The sequence below is a fragment of the Heptranchias perlo genome, chromosome 36 (genome assembly GCF_035084215.1).
Source record: "Heptranchias perlo isolate sHepPer1 chromosome 36, sHepPer1.hap1, whole genome shotgun sequence".
NCBI classification, from domain to species: domain Eukaryota; kingdom Metazoa; phylum Chordata; class Chondrichthyes; order Hexanchiformes; family Hexanchidae; genus Heptranchias; species Heptranchias perlo.
In genome coordinates, this window is record NC_090360.1 from 22,206,130 (window position 1) to 22,228,742 (window position 22,613).

At 45.0% G+C, this 22,613-nt stretch overlaps 1 protein-coding gene across 27 annotated transcripts in view; it reads right to left on the reverse strand.

Moving 5' to 3' along the window:
- The window catches only part of LOC137304194 (sorbin and SH3 domain-containing protein 1), a 357,720-nt gene that overhangs the window by 10,839 nt on the left and 324,268 nt on the right, over positions 1 to 22,613 (reverse strand). For 20 of the 27 annotated variants that reach the window (XM_067972736.1, XM_067972735.1, XM_067972732.1 and 17 more), the window contains 7 exons: positions 19,375 to 19,463; positions 15,160 to 15,327; positions 11,917 to 11,963; positions 9,649 to 9,763; positions 9,436 to 9,561; positions 3,360 to 3,554; positions 1,601 to 2,320 (listed from right to left, as the gene is read on the reverse strand). In XM_067972736.1, the coding sequence (XP_067828837.1) occupies positions 1,601 to 2,320; positions 3,360 to 3,554; positions 9,436 to 9,561; positions 9,649 to 9,763; positions 11,917 to 11,963; positions 15,160 to 15,327; positions 19,375 to 19,463 (1,460 nt within the window). Of the gene's footprint in view, position 1; positions 1,383 to 1,600; positions 2,321 to 3,359; positions 3,555 to 9,435; positions 9,562 to 9,648; positions 9,764 to 11,916; positions 11,964 to 15,159; positions 15,328 to 19,374; positions 19,464 to 22,613 lie in introns of those variants that run through there. The other 7 variants (XM_067972748.1, XM_067972745.1, XM_067972749.1 and 4 more) reach the window with 6 other exon arrangements.

A 22,613-nucleotide genomic window follows, 5' to 3' on the forward strand; every position in this document is an offset into this window, starting at 1 on the left:
TGTTTGAAAGGACACAAACTCATCTTAGTATTTCTTGTGGGAGGCAGAGTGAGTAAGAGTGACAGAGAGTGAGCTTAAAAGCATGACGGAGTGTGAGTGACAGCGGGAACGAGATTGCAAGCGAGCAACCGGGGGAGGGGTGCTGACAGACCAGGAGAGAAAAAGTAAGAGGAGAGAGAGAGAGAAGAAAGACAGTGAGTGTGCAAGAGATAGTAAGAGGGACTCGGGGAGACAGTGAGCAAACGAGGCAGTGAACGTGTAAAGGAGAGTGTGCAAAAGTGAGAGTGCTAGAGAACACATGAGAGCAAGGCAGGGAGTTAGAAGTGCAGGAAGCAGAGTGAGGGGATCAGAGAGGGAATGAGGTAGGAAGAGAGTGTGAAAAAGGGGGCAGTAAGAGTGAGAACATGAGAGTGAGTAAATGCATATTTAGTTACTTACCAATTTACAGAACAAAACCAAACACTCCTGTAAATCTGCAGTACATGTCATGCAATGTCAGGTTTTCAAGCTAACAAGCACTGAGCCAGGTTTAAGAAACCAGATACATTCCCACAGACATCTCCAGAGAGACAATGAGACCACACATTAGTTGGAGTGCAAAAACCAAAACAGCCTTTTGAATGTGAAAGCCATCAAGTCATTTTAGGCGGAGGAGGGCCTGAGATCATGTACTTCAACTAAAACCAGCAGGAAACCTACTCTCCCACAGACATCAAATACAAACGTCCGTCACTGAAGGCTGCTGGTATTTTCTCATTCGCTACACCACCCAGCTCCAGTACAGTCTGCACAGCATCACGTGCACCTCCCTGGTGGGACGGACTGCGGAGTGTAGGGTTTCCAACCCTCCAGGATTGCCCTGGAGTCCCCAGGAATTAAAGTCTAATCTCCAGGACACTGATGCGAGCAACAACCGGGAGAAAAAAAATCATAGGGGCGATAAAAAACAAGTGTGTGTTTTTTTCATTTTCTTTGAACTTTTTATATTAGTTATAGAAATATTGGAGATGGGAAAACAGGCTGTTTGACTCTGCAGGGCCGTTGGAGGCGAAGGTCATGTGATGAAACCTCCAGGAATCCGTCCAACCAGAGTTGGCAACCCTAGCGGACAGATCAATGTCAAACGACACTGTGGTAGGTGAATAGCTCTCCCGTACTTAAGGAGTGCATCCAGTGAAATGCTAAGGTCACCATCCTAACTTCAGGCCAGCTTAAGTTGCTCCAGATTTCAGGCCCTGCTGATGAAGGTGGTTGCAGGCCATTACCTTGACCTCACTGACCCTTCCTCTAGACCTGGGTGGTGGGGGCTGGACCAGTGAAGTTGATGAGGAAGGCGGAACAGATGGAGAACTAGAGGAAGGCCTACTTTCGCACTCTGGATTCTTTAAAAGTGGGGGAAGGGGGATAAAGAACAAAAAGAGTCAAAGGAAAACCAATAAACTAATTTTCAAAGTAGTCTGGCGCAGTTCAACTTAGAAATGCAGCTTTCAATATTAGGAACTGGGTTACAAAACTGGGCGTTACCACACAATGCTCAATTGTTGCTGCAACAGAGAGACTGAAGATCTAATTTATGGACACACCGCCATGCAGCAGGTACCTTCTCTGTTGGTTCTGCTGGCTTCTTGTTGGTGCTGCCTTCCATTTCTTGCGTGCTATCTCCCTGCACAATCCTCAGGAGCTCCTCGGACAGCTCACACTGCCCGGTACCCGTGAGGCACTCACGCTCTTTTGGGGTCCTGCATCTGACCAGGTCAGACGCCCTGTTGGCGCGATCACCTTGACTCTGTACTTTGACAGTCAAAGGATCAAACGCGTCTCCCTGGCATCTCCTGCTTCTCGCTGCAGTGAAATTATCGGCCGTGGTCACTGGGCTTGAACCAGGTGGAGGAGGGGAAGCTATTGGAGGGGACGTGCTGTGATAACTAACGGTGGGAGATTGCACGAATTGAATTCGTTCCTCGCTGACGGGCGTGCTAAAAGTGACACTTCGTGCAGACTGCTGTGATCGAGGCGGTGGCAAGGGTGATGTATTAGAGCAGGGTGTAGAATCGCCAGAGACTTTACAGAGAGGAGGGCTGACCGTTAGTGAAGGGCTGGTCGCCACCGAGGTGCTAAGGTAGTTTCCGTCGGAGTAGAAGCCTTCAGGAAGAGGAGGCAATGGAGGAGTCGTAAGTGGAGTGTGGCTTGGGGACAATCCCATAGTCAATGTGATCCAGTCGGAAGTGACAGCTTGCACATCTGGAGAGAGCACTCTGCGATAGTGAGATGGAGGAGGAGGAGGAGGAGATGGCGTAGGGCGAGCAGAATTACCAGAGAACTTAAACAAAAGAGAAAAGGAAGAAAATGAACAACTGGACAGAGAGAGAGTGAGAGGTAAACAAAAGATCAATAAACAGCTACAAACAGGCAAAGAAAAATAAGACAGCAGGAAACTAAAAAAAGAGATAACATTCAGGACCAGTAAACCGGTAGGAGTTTGAACACAGCCTTTTAAAGGAATAGAGATGGAATATTAAAAGTTTAATAACAGATATGAAAGTATCATTGTTCATCCATCAAAGTGAGCGACTGCCTGTCACAGCTTTCAGCACATCGACTTTAAGTCACAATTTCTCTCCCAGATTAACTCTCTCCTCCTGTCCTGAAGGTGCTCCCATTCCACAGATATCGACAGCCCTCCACTAACTTGCCCAAGTGGTCATTCTTCATGTCTCAGCCTAGACAGTGAGCGTCATCACATCGCTTGACCATGGAAGGCATCATGGCCGAGTCCCACCACATCTGCAGGGACATCTTCCAGCAGGAATGGCGGGATTCCCAGTCAGCAACGGGTGAATCCTGGGCCATTGTCGCCCTTGCTCGCTCAGGAACATTATGGCCAATTGTGATGCCCGGACAGTTAACTTACTCATGAAACTCTTTGATTTTTCTTGTTATGGGTCCAATCCCTCTCTCACCGCTCGCTCTCCAATCCAAGCAGGGCACTGGGCAACAAGGACTCACGCTGCTGGGCGGAGGGTGGTCCTGTTCGAGACTTGGTGTTGCCCAACTTACAGTCGCCAATCAAAGCACAGCATGGCCAGTAAAATGACATCCTGTCTCAGTTGTAAAGGTGCTCGTAACCCCCCAAAAAAAAAAGACCTGCAAAGGAGGTGACGGGATCAAAAATGTGAGGGAAGGGGAGGTCTGAGGATTTAGGCCCTTCATGGAAAGATAAATAACTTTGGGCAATAAGATTCCTAACTTAAGAAGGGACAGTTGTGTCATCCACAGACCAGGCATTTGGGACTGGCTGTAATACAAACATTTGATGGTAGATGGTGCTCAAAGCTTATTTATTTAGAGAGGAAGGTTACCTGTGGGGAAGTTGTTGAGCTACGATTTGAAGAATGAGAACCAGGAGGATCGGGATAGTCAACCGCATTCTTCACCCTGGGTCTTTTAATCACATCCACGTAGGTGACAGGAAAGATGCCCTGGCGGTTTGTGCCCGAAATTTTGCCCTCGTACCAATTTTCATCAACTCTTCTTACAAGTGTGATTCGTTCTCCCTGCGGAGAAGGAAGGGAGGCCGATTATTACATAGAATTAAACAGCAACCACAACAACAATTTGCATTTATATAGCGCCTTCAATGTAGTAAAATGTCTCAAGGTGCTTTGCAGGAGCGTTATCAGACAAAATTTGACACCGAGCCACATAAGGAGACAGGTAAACAAACGCAGGTTTTAAGGAGCGTCTTAAAAGGAGGAGAGTGAGGTTTAGGGAGGTAATTCAAGAGCTTATGGCCTAGGCAGCTGAAGGCATGGCCGCCAATGGTGGAGTGATAAAAATTGGGATGCGCAAGAGGCCAGAATTGGAGGAGCGCAGAGATCTTGGAGAGATGTAGGGCTGGAAGAGGTTACAGAGATAGGGAGGGGCGAGGCCATGGAGGGATTTGAAAACAAGGATGGGAATTTTAAAATCGAGGCATTGCCGGACCGGGAGCCGATGTAGGTCAGCGAGCACAGGGGGTGATGGAAAAACGGGACTTGGTGCGAGTTAGGATACGGGCAGCAGAGTTTTGGATGAGTTCAAGTTTACGGAGGGTGCAAGGTGGGAGGCGGGCCAGGAGAATATTGGAATAGTCACGTCTAGAGGTACCAACGGCATGGGTGAGGGTTTTAGCAGCAGATGAGCTGAGGCAGCGTTGGAAACAGGCAATATTACAGAGGTGGAAGTAGGCGGTCTTGGTGATGGAGTGAATATGGGGTTGGAAGCTCACCTCAGGGTCAAATAGGACGCCAAGGCTGTGAACGGTCTGGTTGAGCCTCAGACAGTGGCCAGGAAAAGGGATGGAGTAGGTGGCTAGGGAACGGAGTTTGTGGTGGGAACTGAAGACAATGGCTTCGATCTTCCCAATATTTTAATTGGAGGAAATTTCTGCTCATCCAATATTGGATGGCAGACAAGCAGTGTGACCAGAGGCAGTGAAGGGGTCGGATGAGGTGATGGTGAGGTAGAGCTGGGTGTCGTCAGCGTATATGTGGAACCTGACGTCGTGTTTTCAGATGATGTCGTTGAAGGGCAGCATGTAGATGAGAAATAGGAGGGGGCCCAAGAAAAGATCCTTGAATTTACTGCACAGAAACAGGCCATTCGGCCCAACCAGTCTATGCCAGTATTTATACTCCACACAAGCCTCCTCCCACCTTACTTCATCTCACCCTATAAGTATATCCTTCTATTCCTTTCTTCCTCATGTACTTATCTAGCTTCCTCTTAAATGCATCTATGCTATTTGCCTCAACTACTCTATGTGGTAGCCAGTTCCATGATTACAGCATGAAGTGTCTTTGCAAACTGCATAAAATCATTTCAAATCTGACAGAAATACGATGTAATGTTTTTTAAGTGACATTCTTTGGTGAATTTTGTACTCATCACTGGGAAATGGAACACTTTCCATCTCAGGAACCCAGCATCAGCATCAATCCCTTCCAGGTCAGGTACAACACGGTCAGATAAAGAGTAAAGTTCCCTTCACTCTGCCCCAACATCATGCCTCAGTCCCAACCTCATTCCGAGCTCCCAATACTGCCACCAGTGGGACATTTTTCCATTTTCCCGCCCAGCCATCCTGTGACCTGTCTGAGTGAGATTGACAATGAAACACCGATTTCGACTTTCGGACTTGCTGGAAAACATTCAGTAGCAGATCGGCCGCCCAATGGAAAGGAAACCAGGCGGGGTGGATAACAGGCAGCCGATCCAATCCACGACCGCCCATCTTCCACAGTGTTAGCTTTGGCTCAGTGGTAACACTCTCGCTTCTGAGTCAGAAGGTCATGGGTTCAATCCCCACTCCAGAGACTTGAGCACATAATCTAGGCTGACACTCCCAGTGCAGTACTGAGGGAGTGCTGCACTGTCGAACGTGTCGCCTTTCGGATGAGACATTAAACTGAGGTCCCGTCTGCCCTCTCAGGTGGGCGTGAAAGATCCCACTGCACTATTTCAAAGAGCAGGGAAGTTCTTAGTGTCCTGACCAATATTTAGCCCTCAACCAACACCTAAAAGTAGATTATCTGGTCATTATCTCATTGCTGTTTGTGGGATCTTGCTGTGCACAAATTGGCTGCCATGTTTCCTACATTACAACAGTGACTACATTTCAAAAGTACTTCATTGGCTGTAAAGTGCTTTGGGACATCTTGAGGTAATGAAAGGTGCTATATAAATGCAAGAGTTTCTGCCAAGTCCAAAAGTTAAAATCAGCCCTTTAGTGCACATTAGGGGAAATTTTATTTTTAGTTGTGACCCAAACCCGGAGTAATTGGATCGAGACGGTCCAAACTCATTTCACATTTGACCATGACAGTATAATCTATTCAATTCAATTTAAACACAACCCTATAGTACCGTACGTCTGTGGCCATTCTTCATGAGTGAGCCGAGATAGTGAACATTGGCAGGCTATTTAACCATGGCGTGCAGCACCACTGCCAAGGCTGATCCTGTCCTCAAGTGTGACTGGGCATCGATCAGAAGCCGGAACCTTGGCTGATTTGTCCACTCTTTATCCAAGGGCAACCAGACCAGCTGGTTCAGCACAGCCGGGGGTCCCTCCTGGGCCGTATGGCTCAGTACCGATACCATATCTTTACCAGTACAATAGTAAGTTGCAGGGTAATTTGGTGATCTGGTGCTTCCAGTGGGGAATCTCACAGCAGGCACAGAGCCTGGGATTTTCCATCCATCAGCACTCGATTGTGGAATCACCTCTTTAGTCTTCGATTGGTAATTTTAAAATCCTTACTTTAGGCCAGTGTTGTCCAATAGAAATCACTGACGAGCCCCAGGCATGGCTACGGTTGACACCATTTTAACCACATGCGCTAATTTTGGTAGAAAACCCCTTACACACAATACAGGAAGATGTACTTCACATGTGGATATTTGCTTAACAAACATTTACCACCATTCAGTAACCAAAGAAGCAAAGCGTTCACAATGATCTTAAAAACACTCGCACACTTTGCTTTTCATCTTACCACAAGGCACACAAAAAGGTTAAAGTTCACATGTATACACCAAGCAAATGAGAAAGAAAGAAAGACTTGCATTTATACAGCGCCTTTCATGACCTCAGGACATCCAAAAGCGCTTTACAGCCAATGAAGTACTTTTTGAAGTGTAGTCACTGTTGTAATGTAGGAAACGTGGCAGCCAATTTGTGCATGGCAAGGTCCCACAAATAGCAATGTAATAATGACCAGATAATCTGTTTTTATAAGTGCTGGTTGAGTGATAAATATTGGCCAGGACAGTGGGGAGAACTCCCCTGCTCTTCTTCGAATAATGCCATGGGATCTTTAACATCCACCTGAGAGCGCAGACAGGTCCTTGGTTTAACGTCTCATCTGAAATTCGGCACCTCTGACAGTGCAGCACTCCTTCAATATTGCACTGGAGTGTCAGCCTAGATTTTGAGCTCAAGTCCCTGGAGTTGGGGTTGTACCTACAACTTCTGACTCAGTATTGAGATCACATGCCTAATGACTGTGTTTATTACTCATTTTTCATTTACTATTTGAAAAATGCAATTAGCCACATCTGGATTTCTAATTAGCCACTCGAGCTTGCTCCGCCATTCAAGAAGATCATGGCTGATCTTCTACCTCAACTCCACTTTCCCACCCTATCCCCAAATCCCTTGATTCCCTTAGTGTCCAAATATCCATCAATCTCAGTTTTGAATATACTCAATGCCTGAGCATCCACAGCCCTCTGGGTAGAGAATTCCAAAGATTCACAACCCACTGAGTGAAGAAATTTTTCCTCATCTTGATCCTAAATGGCCGATCCCTTATCCTGAGACTATGACCTCTAGTTCCAGACTCTCCAGCCAGGGGAAACAGCCTCTCAGCACCCACCCTCTCAAGCCCTCTAAGAATTTTATATGTTTTAATGAGATCACCTCTCATTCATCTAAACTCCAGAAAATATAGGCCCATTCTACTCATTCTCTCCTCATAGGACAACCCTCTCATCCCTGGAATCAATCTAGTGAACTTTCATTGCACCCCTTATAAGACAAGTATATCCTTCCTTAGGTAAGGAGACCAAAACTGTACACAGTAGTCCAGGTGTGGTCTCACCACAGCCCTATATAATTGCAGCAAAACCTCCTTACTCTTATACTCCAACCCCCTTGCAATAAAAGATAACACACCATTTGCCTTCCTAACTACTTGCTGTACCTACATATTAACTTTGTGATTTGTGTACAAGGGCACGCAAATCCCTCTGAATACCAACATTTCTTAGTCTCTCACCTTTTAAAAAATATTCTGCTTTTCTATTCTTCCAACCAAAGTGGATAATTACACATTTTATATATTCGTCACAATGTGTTGGATCCCCGATTTAGGCTAATGGGTACTGTCTGTACCAACTGAATCAATCGGGAGGGGGGGGGGGGGGGGGGCTTGAGAGCTTAATTGAACTGTTTGAGTTGCTGCCACCCCTCACCATAGCAACATTAAAGGTTCCAATGAAACTCAGAGCAAAGCACTGCCAAATGCAGCTCTTAGTCTGCAACGCACCAGAGGAAAAAACAACTTCAAAATCAGGAGGGCTGGTTGGACAAATGCACAGGCCCAGCGAGGAGACCTGCCCACCGGCAGCTCACCCGCGATTTCACAGCCTGCGCTCCCGGCAGACGAGACTCCCACCAGAAGCACCTGTTTGCAAATCGGCCCCTTTTTATATAACGTCGACCTCCTGGTCATGGTGGAGGAGGACGGAGCTGGAAAATAATTTAAAGGGAGGGCTGTAAGTGCTACGCAGCCATGGCCCCTGGTGGGTGTCTCACCTGTTGGTGGCATTAGCCAAAGATTGGGAGGACGTTGCCTTCATTAATATATAATGAAGCAGAGATACTAAGTACAAAACAATCCTTCGTTCAATTACAAACTGAAATAAATATGTATGCCAATCACAGACACATTAAATCCTTCACTTCATTTCTTCTAATGTTTTATATGATTTAAGACAGTAATTTTATTCTATCGATAGGTTTATAGAACACAGAGTCCATGGTGAGAAAAGGCCATTCTGCCCATCAAACCTATTCCATCCTAGTTGTGGCATGACGCTGCTATCTGATGGGGATTCTTTTTATTATTCATATCTAATGTTTGTACTTATCAGAGATGCTCACAGTGGCTCTAAGGGACCTTTACACAGTGAACTTGGACAAGTACCCTGGCTGCAGTGTGCACCATCCACAGGATGCACTGCAGCAACTCGCCAAGGCTTCTTCGACAGCACCTCCCAAACCCGCGACCTCTACCACCTAGAAGGACAAGGGCAGCAGGTGCATGGGAACAACACCACCTCCAAGTCACACACCATCCTGACTTGGACATATATCGTTGTTCCTTCATCGTCACTGGGTCAAAATCCTGGAATTCCCTACCTAACAGCGCTGTGGGAGAACCTTCACCACACGGACTGCAGCGGTTCACGAAGGCAGCTCACCACCACCTTCTCAAGGACAATTAGGGATGGGCAATAAATGCAGGCCTTACTAATGACACCCATATCCCAAGAATGAATTTTTAAAAAATTCCAAATGGGCATGGACGCCCAGAATTAAATTACCCTCAATTTAGCACAAGTTGGAATCTCACTTTGAGGGGCTACAGGATGGCAGGTGTTAGAAATGGAAAAATATCACACTGGTGCAGTGGAGGGTGATCTTGAGGTTGGGCAAATTGTTGAGACAGGGTGGATGGCACTTGTCCCAGAGTTGGGAGTAACTGATTGGCCACCTAAAATGGAAGGTGCTTCATTCCCCAATGCCAACATCCCTCACACTCAGGAGTGCCCTTCAAAACATAACGACTCATCGGCTTAAGAGAAATCTGACTGTACCAAGTTTCATACCTTCCTGAAAGACATTTCCACGTGCGTGTCTCCGTTAAAATTGAACCGGGCCACTGCCTCGCCGTACTCCAGCACCTGAAGGGGAGGCGCCTTTTTGGGTTGGGCCCGTTCCGTTGGCGGAAGAAGCTGCAACGAGGAAAGCAGAGATCAATACCGGTCGATAGAGGCCGTGACGCACACACCGTCCGATCTCAGAGCGCGGAGATGTGTTACCTCAATGTACGATCTGGGAAAGATGCCAACTCGTCCGTGGTGCTCCCCTTCATACCAGTTCTGGTCTATCTGCCTGTAGATGTAGAGAATATCTCCCTTCTGGAACGGTAGCTCCCTAATTCCAACAAGACGGCAGTTAGTGCCTCATGGGCCATTTGCAGAGGTACAAAGAGCCAACTCTACCGTCATTTGACAGCAGAAATTTTTAATAACAACTTTAATAAAAAAGCATTTGGCAGTGACACCCCAATAGTTCAGTGGGCGATGCACCTCCTGGTGTAATAACAAGCAACTCAGGCCCAGAAGCAGAGGGTTTCAATGCTTGGTCTGTGCTGTAAACAGCAGGGAGAGGACCCCTAGTTTCCTACTATGTGGTCCCAGAGGGCAGGCTCCATGCCGGGAGTGACATAATTGGAAAAAAAAAAATCAATCCCACACTGAACAGGGAATCCCAGCTGGTCGGCACATGGGTTTTCAGAAAGCCAATTCAGCAAGGAGTAATGAAACTGGAGACAACATGGGAAACAGGACGGATAATTGGGCTGTGAAGAAAGGGAAATCAGAAATGGGAACTGTTCAGTTCAGAGGTTCTGAATGGGGTACCACACAGGGGTCGGTCTGCGATCCCTGCTGTCATTAATAAATGACTTGGATCAGGAAAGAGGTTTACAGGCATTGGTGCAAATCTACTCAGTGTTCTTTAGCTACAGTAAATAAAAAAATGAAATAAGCAAAGAGAGGGAGCAGTGGTGGAAGGAGGTTGTGTCCTTGCTGTGGAAGATGCTGGTGACAGTCCATCCGATAGGACGGGTGTTATTGCCCTGAGAGGAGGCAGATTCCAGCAACACAGATGATCTCAGCACCAGGGATTTTAAGCGACAAGGGTTATGGTTTTCATGGAAAAATGGAGGGAATTGCAGAATTTGATTCCCAAAACAGCCAAAATCTCATGTTGTAAAAGAGGATTTGAATTTTACAGTCACAGTAAATGGGGAGGAAAGCTCGAGATGGTTGGGTTTTGTTTGGAAGGGAGGGTCGAGGTGGCCTGATTAAAGAGATATGAACTAAATTGATAAAGTTGATCCAGGCAGATTGGGAATGGGTTCAAACAGAGACACACACAAATTAGAGATGAAGACGTCAGGAGTGGGAAAGGCAGGTTTCCCATGCAAAGGGGAGTCGATCTATGGAACTAGATTCCGGGGAAGGATATGGAAGCAGACTGTATAAATAGGGTGAAGAGGCAATTGGATATGTTTGTGCGGAGAAGGGGTTATGAACTCTGAGTTGAAGATGGGGTAGATGTGTGAAGAAAGGACATGCTGTTGGGTCTAAGGACTGTCCCCTGATCCTAAGAATCCTTGTGTGTTTGTGAGCTGACCGACCCCACTCTGGGCTGCAAGGGGGGACATTTAGTGCCCTGAGAGAGGGAAAAACAAAATAAACAGCCCGGGACCCTGCTCCTCACCCGTGGCCTGTGCTGGAAAGTGCATGCGCACGAGTCACAGGCGAGGTCGGTATTGGGCTTAGCAAGGTGCTTCTTTCACAGTCGAATGTCCCACAGACACTCACTGTGTGGCCTGCCGATGGGTCGCATGGGCCTTTGGCTGAGCAAGAGTCACGGCCTGCAGGACATGAGAGGAGAGGATGATGACTCTGGCAAACCTTTAGTCACCTGTTTATAAACCACTCAGAACTGCGATATAAATCGCGTTAAAACACATCATAACGCAGAGTGATGTTATTGTAACGAATATGGTGCATAACTCTTCTCTCTCCCTTAAAGATCTGAGAAGCGTACGGGGCAGTGGGTTACTCACTGCTCTTATATTTCTGGGACCAGAGGTCAAATCCAGCCAGTTTCATGAGTGGAATCATCACAGATTCACAGAACGATACAGCGCAGACGGAAGCCATTTGGCCAGTCATGCCTGTGCCTATGAAATGCCCTTCCGGCTGACGGCTGTGGTGGTAAAGGCTCTGAGTTTCGAAAGTCTTGATTGAATTTCGCTTCAAAACCCCCCCCTTAAATTTGGCACTAAACTGGTCATCACGCACCGAGAGAATTGGAAAAAGGCACGCTCCTGATGCACATTTCTGGGACAGAGTAGAGGGAGCTTTATTCCACATGCTGTACCTGACCCGGGAGCGATGCTTGATTAAAAGTGTGGCATTCCCCCAACATGCTTATCACTTGATACTCACTAAAGAAATTTTGCAATGCAGTTATAATCAAAGGTTAAATGGATTTTGTTTCTTTGAACTCACTTCAGAGACTGTGCCTTAAAGTCAAACTTGGCTCTGGCGGGCAACATCTGTAAATGGATGAACGTGGCACAGATTAACGATACAGCCATTGCTCAGTGCAGCTTTTAAAACCTCATTCATCTTTCGAGTACGGCAGCAGATTACAGCACAGTAACTGAAATGGTTAGCGAAAAAGATTTCAAACGAACTGTAAAAATGACAAAGCTTGCGTCACAGCACAGGATAAAGCCACTCACTCGCTGCGATATCGCGACGATTTGTTGACCAGGCTAATAGCGATCTCGTTAAGCACGAGGTACTTAAGATTCTAATGGAACGTTTCACCTGAAACTTAAAACTGCTTCGTTCCTTCAGGTGTTGAGAAATTGCGTCGTCAGAATTTTGGGCTTTAGATCCAGATTCAGAGCTTTTCTATTTTAAATTGCTGCTTAAAATTAGATTTACTGTATTTATATAATGTGTTTAACATATAAAAAACGGCCCAGGGTGCTTCACAGATAGGCAAATGGAAGATGGGCGCTGAGCTAGGCAAGGAGAGATTAGGAGGGGGAAGACCAAAAGCTCAGTGGAAGGATGAGGAGAGGAAGTTGCTTCATGGTACCAGGGAGCAGCTGGTACAAAGGGGGCGACTCTATTTTGAGATTCAGAACAAAAAAATTAAATTAAATCAAGCACAATCTGTGTCAGCTTCTCCACGACAAGTGAGGTGTGCTTGGCGTATTTTATCTCAGTAATATTTTAATAGTCCACCAGTGTCAGTGTGGGGAGAGCTGCAGTCTTCCTGACCCCAATGTACACACGGGCCTTTGTGCCTCGAACACATGGCATTTTATTTTTTCTAAAATTATTTCCTAGGAAATCTTTCCAGTTTTTAAATTTAAAAAAAATTAATTAATAATAAAATCAATGTTACACAAACTCAGTAATATCGCTCCACATTTGCCCATTTGTTTTCCCCCCACCCTGGAAAGTCCCATTTCTTTGCTGGGATCCAGTTCCACAGTTACAGGCAGCCCCCAGGCCCTAGCCCAAGGGGCCATCTTCATGCACGGGCCTGGGCCGTGAGCGGCAGCAGGATACTCGACCGAGGGGGGTTCACAGGGGAGTCCGATCCTGCCTCGACCTGTGGTCTACGCATGTATGCGAGCACACACTTGTATGCACAACTTGCACGTGCACACGCTGCGGCATGAACGTACATACACACATGCATGCACACACTCATACTCATGCAAACACATGCATGTACACACACACACACACACACACACACTCTCCAGCAGGGGTCACTGGACAGCGATCAGGAGCAGGAACCCTCCCCAATCCAGAGATACCGAGACCAATTGTTGGCTGGGATCAGTTAACTCGGCACAGTCTAGGGAACTGTAGATGGGACCTTCCCACCCAGTACCACACAAGGCAGTGAACTTATCAACTAGGGAGGTATTGGCAGTCTCTTTCTGGTTATATAGTTGTAATGTTCGTTGGGTTTACTGGAGGGGAGATGAGATAACACACTACAGAACGTACCGGATGCAATCTCCAATTGGGGCTGAATGAGATACAGAAGTAAACGAGACTGCAATAATTGAGTTTCAGGAAATCATGCAAAGTCAGTCAATTTCTAGGTGAAAGATAACTGAAAATGAAGAACCTTAAGTACTTTGCCTCTGTGTCATTATCCTGTCAACAGATTTCGGCCACCATTTTACAGACCATTCATATTGCTGGCACATTTAATTTCTCTAACTGTAGAAATTAATTCTACACAATGAATGGAAAATTGGGGGGAAAATTCAAATCGAGACAATGCAGCAACCTCAAAAATAAAAAGAATAAATATTATATAACATGTTAATAAATGTTTAAAACAAATGATGGGAGCACTGGATTTTGTCTTCAAATTGAAACAAATTGTTGGCAGCACCATCGTGTGGTTATGATGGGAAAAATCTCACTCAAATATTGGAGTTCTTTTGTCCAAGAGGCTGACCAAACTGAAGGGAAATGGGAGTGAGGATCACCAATCCTGGACATCTTTTTTAACTAATTCCCCTTTCTCTCTCTCTCTCTCTCTCTCTCTCTCTCGCTCTGGTGCTGGCGATTGCCTGGGTACGATTACACCGTTGCAAACAGTGAATGTTGGCAGTGGTGAGGAGCAGGAAGCTCAGGGGCCAATGGCTGAACTATTGCCCTCAGTCAGGGAACTGAACCCAGGACATGCTGGTCACAGCGGCTCAGTTTTGATGCCTTTAACTATACAGCGGACAAGCTCACCAACTAGTTGAACAGCAGGATTTCCCTACAGACTCAAAAAAAAGTGTTTCTTTGTGTGTTGTCGTCCCTTGAGAGACGTCGAACAGACTGATTTGCTCTTCATTTATTTCCGATTCAGATAGCGGTCCTGTCACTGAAATGATGTTACTGCCTCCATTTGGAATATCGTGGCTATGAATTATTAACCCTCTCCCCACCAAATGGCACGGCTGCATGCCTCTCGCCCAGCACTGTACAGCCCCACACAGACCAGGAGGTCCGAGATTCAGTCCCCCCAAGTCTGCGCTGAGTCAGCCAGTGCGACAATTAGCCTCACTGCCACTGGGCCAGGACGGTGAAAACAGTGCGTCCATGATTGCTATCCAGCACGTCGTGGACACTGAGCGAGGCCGGGATGTGGCTTGGCCACGCCGCCTCCCACAGTCGAATAGCCTGCCGGCATTCAACAGAAACGAAACAGAAAGACAAATGGGAGAAATATCAGACTGGTATCCTGGTGAGTTTGGTTGTAAATTGCACTATTTCCAAACTACCTCACAGAGGCATCCTGATTTCAAGAGAATGCTTTGACTTTGCAAGACTTTGGAATGGCATCCTTCTCTGACCAGCTCTCGAAAACACAAAACGGCAAAAGGAAGTGATGGTGTTAGTAAGATGAGAGGATAAATATTCAACAGACTTTTCAAATCAAGAACACAAAAAGACGGGATACGGAAAAGCGCAGGACGACACACACACACACACAAAATTCAGCAGCAAAGGTGAGCCGTGAGATGGTTTTAAATCATGCCATGTCGCTGACTATGAAGCATCTAGCCACACTCCTTCAGTTAGGCTTTTATTGCAGGGTTAGTGCTCATACTCCACAGAAAGCTAGACATTGAACAGCACTTTGTCAGCACAGCATAGAGAGGATGGCGTGTACTGCTTTGGGTCAAGTTGTGCACTGAGGTGATTGGAACCGACCTCTGACCCAGATCTCCTCCTTGCTGCCTCGTCTATGTCAAGGAGGTCCCCAAATCTCTCATTAGTGATAAACTGATGATGCGTAAGAGCGATCCCTGTGTGCCTTCTGGCTGCAATATCAGCTTCCTCTTGTTCCCGTCTAAGTCGTCTCTGCTCTTCTAACAGTCTCTGTTAGAAAATCGCACAAAATGGGATTGTAAAAAGATCTGCTTCTGCTGATTTGAAAGAGAGAAAAAAAGCCAATTTTTCTTGTCAAAAATGTTCAAACACATTTAAAAAGTTGTGGTAGCACAGATACTTAGAATCTGGCTCTAATAAAAGTTATTTGCTACATAAGGTGTACAGCTGAGACCCATGAGTCTCTTAGTATGCTCGTTTCTGTTTCACCCACTTGCATATTGAGACTGACAAGAGTCCCTATTCCCTTCTGCTTTAATGCAGGTTAGTGAGAAAGAGAATTGAAAGACTCACGTAATGAGAACAGAATCTGGTGCAAACAGAAACGACAGCAAGTTATATCGAAACACAGCACAGACAGGACGACACTCCCACAGAGCCAAGGACTTTACAGGTCACCCAGATTTAAAGCGTTGGCCCCATCTCTGACCACAGGAGAGAGGGGCAGCCAGAGAGATATAGGTGATAAAAAGCCGTGAGGTTCAGTTTGGTACTTTCACCGATAAGTAAACTCCAGCACATTTAACACACAGCTGTCGGCAATGGCATGCAATTACTGGACAGTGAGGTGGGTGTAGAGATCAACATTTTAATATGACCCTTACAGTCCACTCCTATTAGCTCAAAGTCGTTCTTTGTTTGGAGCAAAATGCCAATCATCCATATCATAGGAATTGCTAGACGATAAAAAGACCAAGGCCCATCGAGTTCTCCTTCTACCACCCTGGTAGTTGCATGTTACAACAATAATGGAGTTGTTGACTAATCACAGCAATCAATCTCCATCAATGAGTCTACAACAGACCCAGACATGAGGTGAGGGAAACCCCCAGTGGTGGAGAGCTTTGGGAACCATAGGTCTAAAGTCACCTGTTCCTCCCCAGAATGATACACTTACCACATGTCATGTCTCAAATTACTCATATAGTCTATCTCAAAATGTTATTTTCTGAAGGAAATCTCTCTAATTTGCCTTTGAGTCAATCAACACTATCTGCTCCCACCGTCTCCCCAGTGAGCCTGTTCCACAGATTGATCGCTCGCTCACTGAAATATTGTTTCTGTAGATCAGTTTTGAATTTACCCCCTTCAAACACAGGCCGATTCCTCTGGTTCTACTGTTCTGGACAAGGTGGAACAGTTTGTCATGGTCGACATTATCTAATCCCTTTAAAATCCTAGAAACACCAATCATATCATCTCTCAACATTCTCTTTTCCAGTGAGAACGTGCTCAATTTACATAATCCCTCCTCTTAATCCAGTCCCTCCGTCCCCTCAATCATTTTGGTTGCTCTCTTCTGTATCCTCTCAATAGCTGCAATATCCTTTTTGTACTGTGGTGACCAGAACTGTACACAATATTCTATGTGCGGTCACACCAATGATTTATACAATGTCAGGATTACCTCTCTATTTCAGCTCAATATTCACCTTTAATACATCCCAACATCTGATTTGCTTTACTCACTGCCACCAAACAGTGTTGTGATAGCTTCAATTTATTGTCAATCAGGACCCCCAGATCTCATTCATTTTCCATACACATTATTTTCTTTCCATTTAAGTAATAGTCCCTTCCTGGATTTTTTGTCCCCACGTGAAGCACTTTGCATTTCCCGATATTGAATTCCATCTGCCACCTGTCTGTCCAATTCCCAGGAAAATTCAAATCCTCCTGTAGTTTATCCTGTTCAGCTTTGCAGCCTACCACCATCATTAGCTTTGTATCATCTGCAAATTTAGCCATTGTGCTTGTGATTCCTAGCTCCAGATCTTAAGATATTAAACAAAAGTGGACCCAAAGCAGACCCCTGTGGGATCCCACTGGTAACATTCTCCCAGGCTGATGACAATCCCTGTACCCCCACCCTCTGGGTTCTATCGTTCAACCAATTACGTATCCATTGTAAAATGTTTCCACTGATTTTTGCTTTCTTTATTTTCAGTACTGGCCTTTCCAGAGGAACTGTATCAAAGGTCTTACTGAAACCCAAGTAACCACATCCCCTGCCTTACCCCTATCGCACTCTTGTCGCAATCTCAAAGACAGCCACACAAATTAATCACAGGAGACATTTTCTTCTACATGATTTCAATTCAAATGAACAGATAATTCAAATTAAGCAACTTCAAATTAACAGGAATAGACTGTATTTAATTTTTGCCTTTTTTTAAAGCAATGTTTTAATTTTAGGTTCTTTATTTAAGGCGGCACTGTCTATGAAAAAGAAACATATTTGTAAAAATTTTATTCTGTTTGTAAAGAAATAGCACAAGGATGTGAATTATGTTGGAACTCACTGCAGCTGTCAGATCTGGTCAAACCCAAACCAGTTTAACAAACCTCTCTCACAGAGAAAGAGCCCCAATTTAAAAATAAAACAACATCCACTTTAGATACAAACCCTAATAAAGATTTAAGGCAAGTATTAAAGCTGCCTGATATCAGCCCCACCGTCTCTCGGGCATGAAGAGAGGCTGGGAGAAGCTGGGATTGTTCTCCTTAGAGCAGAGACGGTTAAGGGGAGATTTGATAGAGGTGTTCAAAATTAGGAAGGGTTTTGGATTTTGATGGAGTAGATAGGGACTGTTGCCACTGGCAGGAAGGTCAGTAACCAAAGGACACAGATTTTAGGTGATAGACAAAAGAACCAGAGGTGAGATGAGAATTTTTTTTTAATGCAGTGAGTTGTTATGATGTGGGATGTGCTGCCTGAAAGGACAGTGGAAGCAGATTCAATAGGGAATTGGATAAATACTTGAAGGGGAAAAATTGCAGGGCTATGGGGGGAAAAAAAAGCAGGGGAGTGGGACTAATTGGATAGCTCTTTCAAAGAGCCGGCACAGGCATGATAGACCGAACGGCCTCCTTCTGTGCTATACGATTGTGTGTTATTACGTTCCATTTAAACTGGACCATCGAAATGGCAGTCATAAGTTCAAGATGTATCTCACTAGTGTCCTGCGTTTATTCAGTATACGCGTTTATGGATGAAATATGTTTAGCAAAAACAATTCTCAAAGATGCAGTGCAGAGTTAAGTAGGGAACCGCTATTTGAATTAAGGCTTTTGAATGTGTTGAGTCAATGTGATCAGCAGTTGCTAGCACAGGCTTATAAACAGTGTCACGCACGTCAATGGTGCTCAGCTCTCGCATGGGAATTATAAACTAATCTGCTATCGTAGTCACCACATTCAGATTGTGGCAGAGAACCAAATGCCTCTGGTATGGAGTCACGATAGAGATTCAGCATTTCATGACTGTGAATCTTTGCAAGTCCCATCATCTGCAACCAACCAGTCATTTTTTTGCACCCATCAGTCCCGTTTAAAATAAACGCTGCGTGGGGCAGTTATAAGGTGCCAGTGGGCTGCTTTGAGCGACCACAATGTTGAAGAGAAAGATAAATTGGCAAACCTGTTTTGAAAACAAGAAATGTTTGCAAACACATATGCCCCAATATTTATGGGGAGGCAGGGAAGGTGCAGGGGGAGCCCGAAGGCTTCCCTGAGGGGCCTGGGGGGGGGGGGGTGGGGGGGAGCACTACTGCTCCTCCTGGCCTAGGAGTGCTGGAAAAGGCACTTAACTTGTGGAGCCAGGTCTCCCTTTCACTGCCGAGTTTCCCGACCCCCGGGAAACCAGTGCAGCAATTGCCATTTTCAAACTGCACTGTGGGAGACTGATGCAAGGGCCCCGCCTCACGATGGCTGGACACTCGGACGCCCCGATATCTACCGAGGTAATAAAGGCAGCGGGCGCGTATGGTGGGTTAGGAACGCATTCCCCGCATTTGACCCTTTAACCCTCCCCCGCCCATTGTGGGGGGGGGAGGGGGGGGTTAAAATTGAAGCCATAATATGAGTTGAGATGGAAATAACGTCCAGCTTTACTATCTCCAGATACCATCCCCCGCCACCCCACCCCAAAATATTTCACCACAAAGACTTTAAAGGAAATTAGAATTATGGTTTATCAATTATTTTGGCAACACTCAATTAACCGTTGACCACCAGGCCAATCAGACGAAGACCCACCTCCTTGTCCTCGTGGCGCCGACGGCAGATTTCCTCAGGGGTCTCCATGCGCTCGATTGGCGCGGATTGTCTCGAAGAGTCTGACTCTACTTGAAGACAACACAAAGCAAGGTTAATCCACCATGCCATTACATAAGAACATAAGAAATAGGAGGAGTAGGCCAGACAGCCCCTCGAGCCTGCTCCGCCATTCAATAAGATCAAGGCTGATCTTTGACCTCAACTCCACTTTCCCACCAGATCCCCAAATCCCTTGATTCCCTTAAGAGTCCAAAAATCTATCGCCCTCAGCCATGAATATACTCAACAACTGAGCATCCACGTCCCTCTGGGGTAGAGAATTCCAAAGATTCACAACCCTTTGAAAGAAGAAATTCCTCCTCATCTCAGTCCTAAATGGCCAACCTCTTATCCTGAGACTATGTCCCCTAGTCTCCAGCCAGGGGAAACAGCCTCACAGCATCTACCCTGTCAAGCCCTCAGAATCTTCTATGTTTCAATGAGATCACCTCTCATTCTTCTAAACTCCAGAAAGTATAGGCCCATTCTACTCAACCTCTCCTCATAGAACAACCCTCTCATCCCAGGAATCAATCTAGTGAACATTCATTGCACCCCTTCTAAGGAAAGTATATCCTTCCTTAGAAATGGAGACCAAACTGTACACAGTACTCCAGGTGAGGTCTCACCAAAGCCCTGTAAAATTGCAGCAAGACTTCCTTACTCTTGTACTCCAACCCCCTTGTAATAAAGGCCAACACACCATTTGCCTTCCTATTTGCTTGCTGTATCTGCATGTTAATTATCTGTGTTTCTTGTACAAGGATACCTAAAACCCTCTGAACACCAATATTTAATAGTTTCTCACCATTTAAAAATTATTCTGTTTTTCTATTCTTCCTACCAAAGTGAATAATCTCTCATTTCCCCGCAATATACTCCATCTGCCACCTTCTTGCCCACTCACTTAACCTGTCTACATCCCTTCGCAGACTCTTTGTGCCCGCCTCACAGCTTACTTTCCCAGTTAGCTTTGTATTGTCAGCAAACTTAGATGAAGGGACAGAGTGCAATGCATCCAAGTCATTAATATAGATTGTAAATAGCTGAGGCCCCAGCACTGATCCTTGAGGCACCCCAACCTGCCAACCTGAAAATGACCCATTTATTCCTAATCTCTGCTTTCTATCCATTAACAATCCTCAATCCCTACTAATATATTACCCCCACCCCGAGCCCTGATCTTGTGTAACAACCTTTCATATGGGACCTTATCGAATATCTTTTGAAAATCCAAATATACTATATCCACTGGTTCCCCTTTATCTACCCTGCTAGTTACGTCCTCAAAAAACTCAAAACCATGTTGACTCTGCCTAATCATATGATTTTCTAAGTGCCCTGTTACCACTTCCTTAATAATGGATTCCAAAATTTTCCCAACGACTGATGTCAGACTAACTGGCCTATAATTCCCTATTTTCTCTCTCCCTCCTTTTTTGAATAGCAGTGTTACATTTACTACCTTGTTCTAGAATCTGGGGAATTTTGGAAGATCACAACCAATGCATCCACTATCTCTGCAGCCACCTCTTTTAGAACCCTGGGATGTCGGCCATCAGGGCCAGGGGATTTGTCAGCTTTTAATCCCATTAATTTCTCCAGTACTTTTTCTTTACTAATACTAATTACTTTAAGTTCCTCACTCTCATTAGACACTTGGTTCCCCACTATTTGTATGTTTTTTGTGTCTTCTGCTGTGAAGGCAGATACAAAATATTTGTTTAATGTTTCTGCCATTTCCTTATTCCCCATTATAATTTCTCCAGTCTCTGCCTCTAAGGGACCAATGTTTACTTTTGCTAATCTCTTCCTTTTTACATACTTGTAGAAGCTCTTATAATCTATTTTTAAATTTCTTGCCAATTTACTCTCATATTCTATTTTCTCCCTCTATCAATTTTTTGGTCATCCTTTGCTGGTTTCTAAAACTCCCCCAATTCTCAGGCTTACTGTTGCTTCTTGGCAACATTATAAAAGATACTTTTAATCTAACACTATCCTTAGCTTCTTTAGTTAGCCACAGATGGATCATTTTTCCCGTGGAGTTTTTATTTCTCAATGGAATGTATATTTGTTGAGAATTATGAAATATTTCTTTAAATGTTCGCCATTGCTTATCTACCATCATATCTTTTAATCTAATTTCCCAATCAACCTTAGCCAACTCGTCCCTCATACCTATGTAATGTAAGTTTAAGACTCTAGTTTCAGACTTAAGTACATCACTCTCGAACTCAATATGAAATTCTATCATATTATGATGACTCTTCCCCAGAGGATCCCTTACTATTAGATTTCTAATTAACTCTATCTTATTACACAAGACAAAATCTAAAATAGCCTGTTCCCTGGTTGGTTCCACAACATATTGTTCTAGGAAACTGTCTTGAATGCGTTCCATGAACTCGTCCTCCAAACTACTTCTGCCAATTTGATTTGCCCAGTCTATATGATTAAAGTCCCCCAGGATTAATGCATTACCTTTGTTATAAGGGACCTATAAACTACTCCCACCAGTGTTTTCTGCCCCTTGTTATTTCTTATCTCCACCCATACTGATTCTACTTCCTGATCTTCTGAGTCAAGATCCTTTCTCACCACTGTCTTTATATCATCCTTTATTATCAGGGCGACCATCCCCATTTCCCACCGTTTCCATTCTGCCTGTCTTTTCAAAAAGTCAAATACCCTGGAATATTTAGTTCCCAACCTTTGACATCTTGCAACCATATCTCAGTAATTGCTACTAGATCAAACCCATTTATCTCTATTTATGCCAGTAATTCATCTATCTTGTTGCAAATTCTTCGTGCATTCAGATAAAGCGCCTTTAATTTTAACGTTTTACTATTTTTCCCTGATTTGACCTTATTCACTGATGCACTATTACTGTTAAACTCTCTGCCCCTTCCTGACACACTCCGCTTATCTTTACCCAAATCGCCACACTGCGCTACGGTCTTGACTTTTCTCTTTAGATTTATAAATTTACCCTTACTTGAACCCTCCCCCCATTTTTAGTTTAAAGCCCTATCCACTGTCCTTGTTATTTGATTCACCAGGTCACTGGTCCCAGCCCAGTTTAAGTGAAGCCCACCCCAAAGGAACAGCTCCCTCTTTTCCCAGTACTGGTGCCTGTCTCCCACTCTTTGAACCATGCGTTTAACTCTCTGATC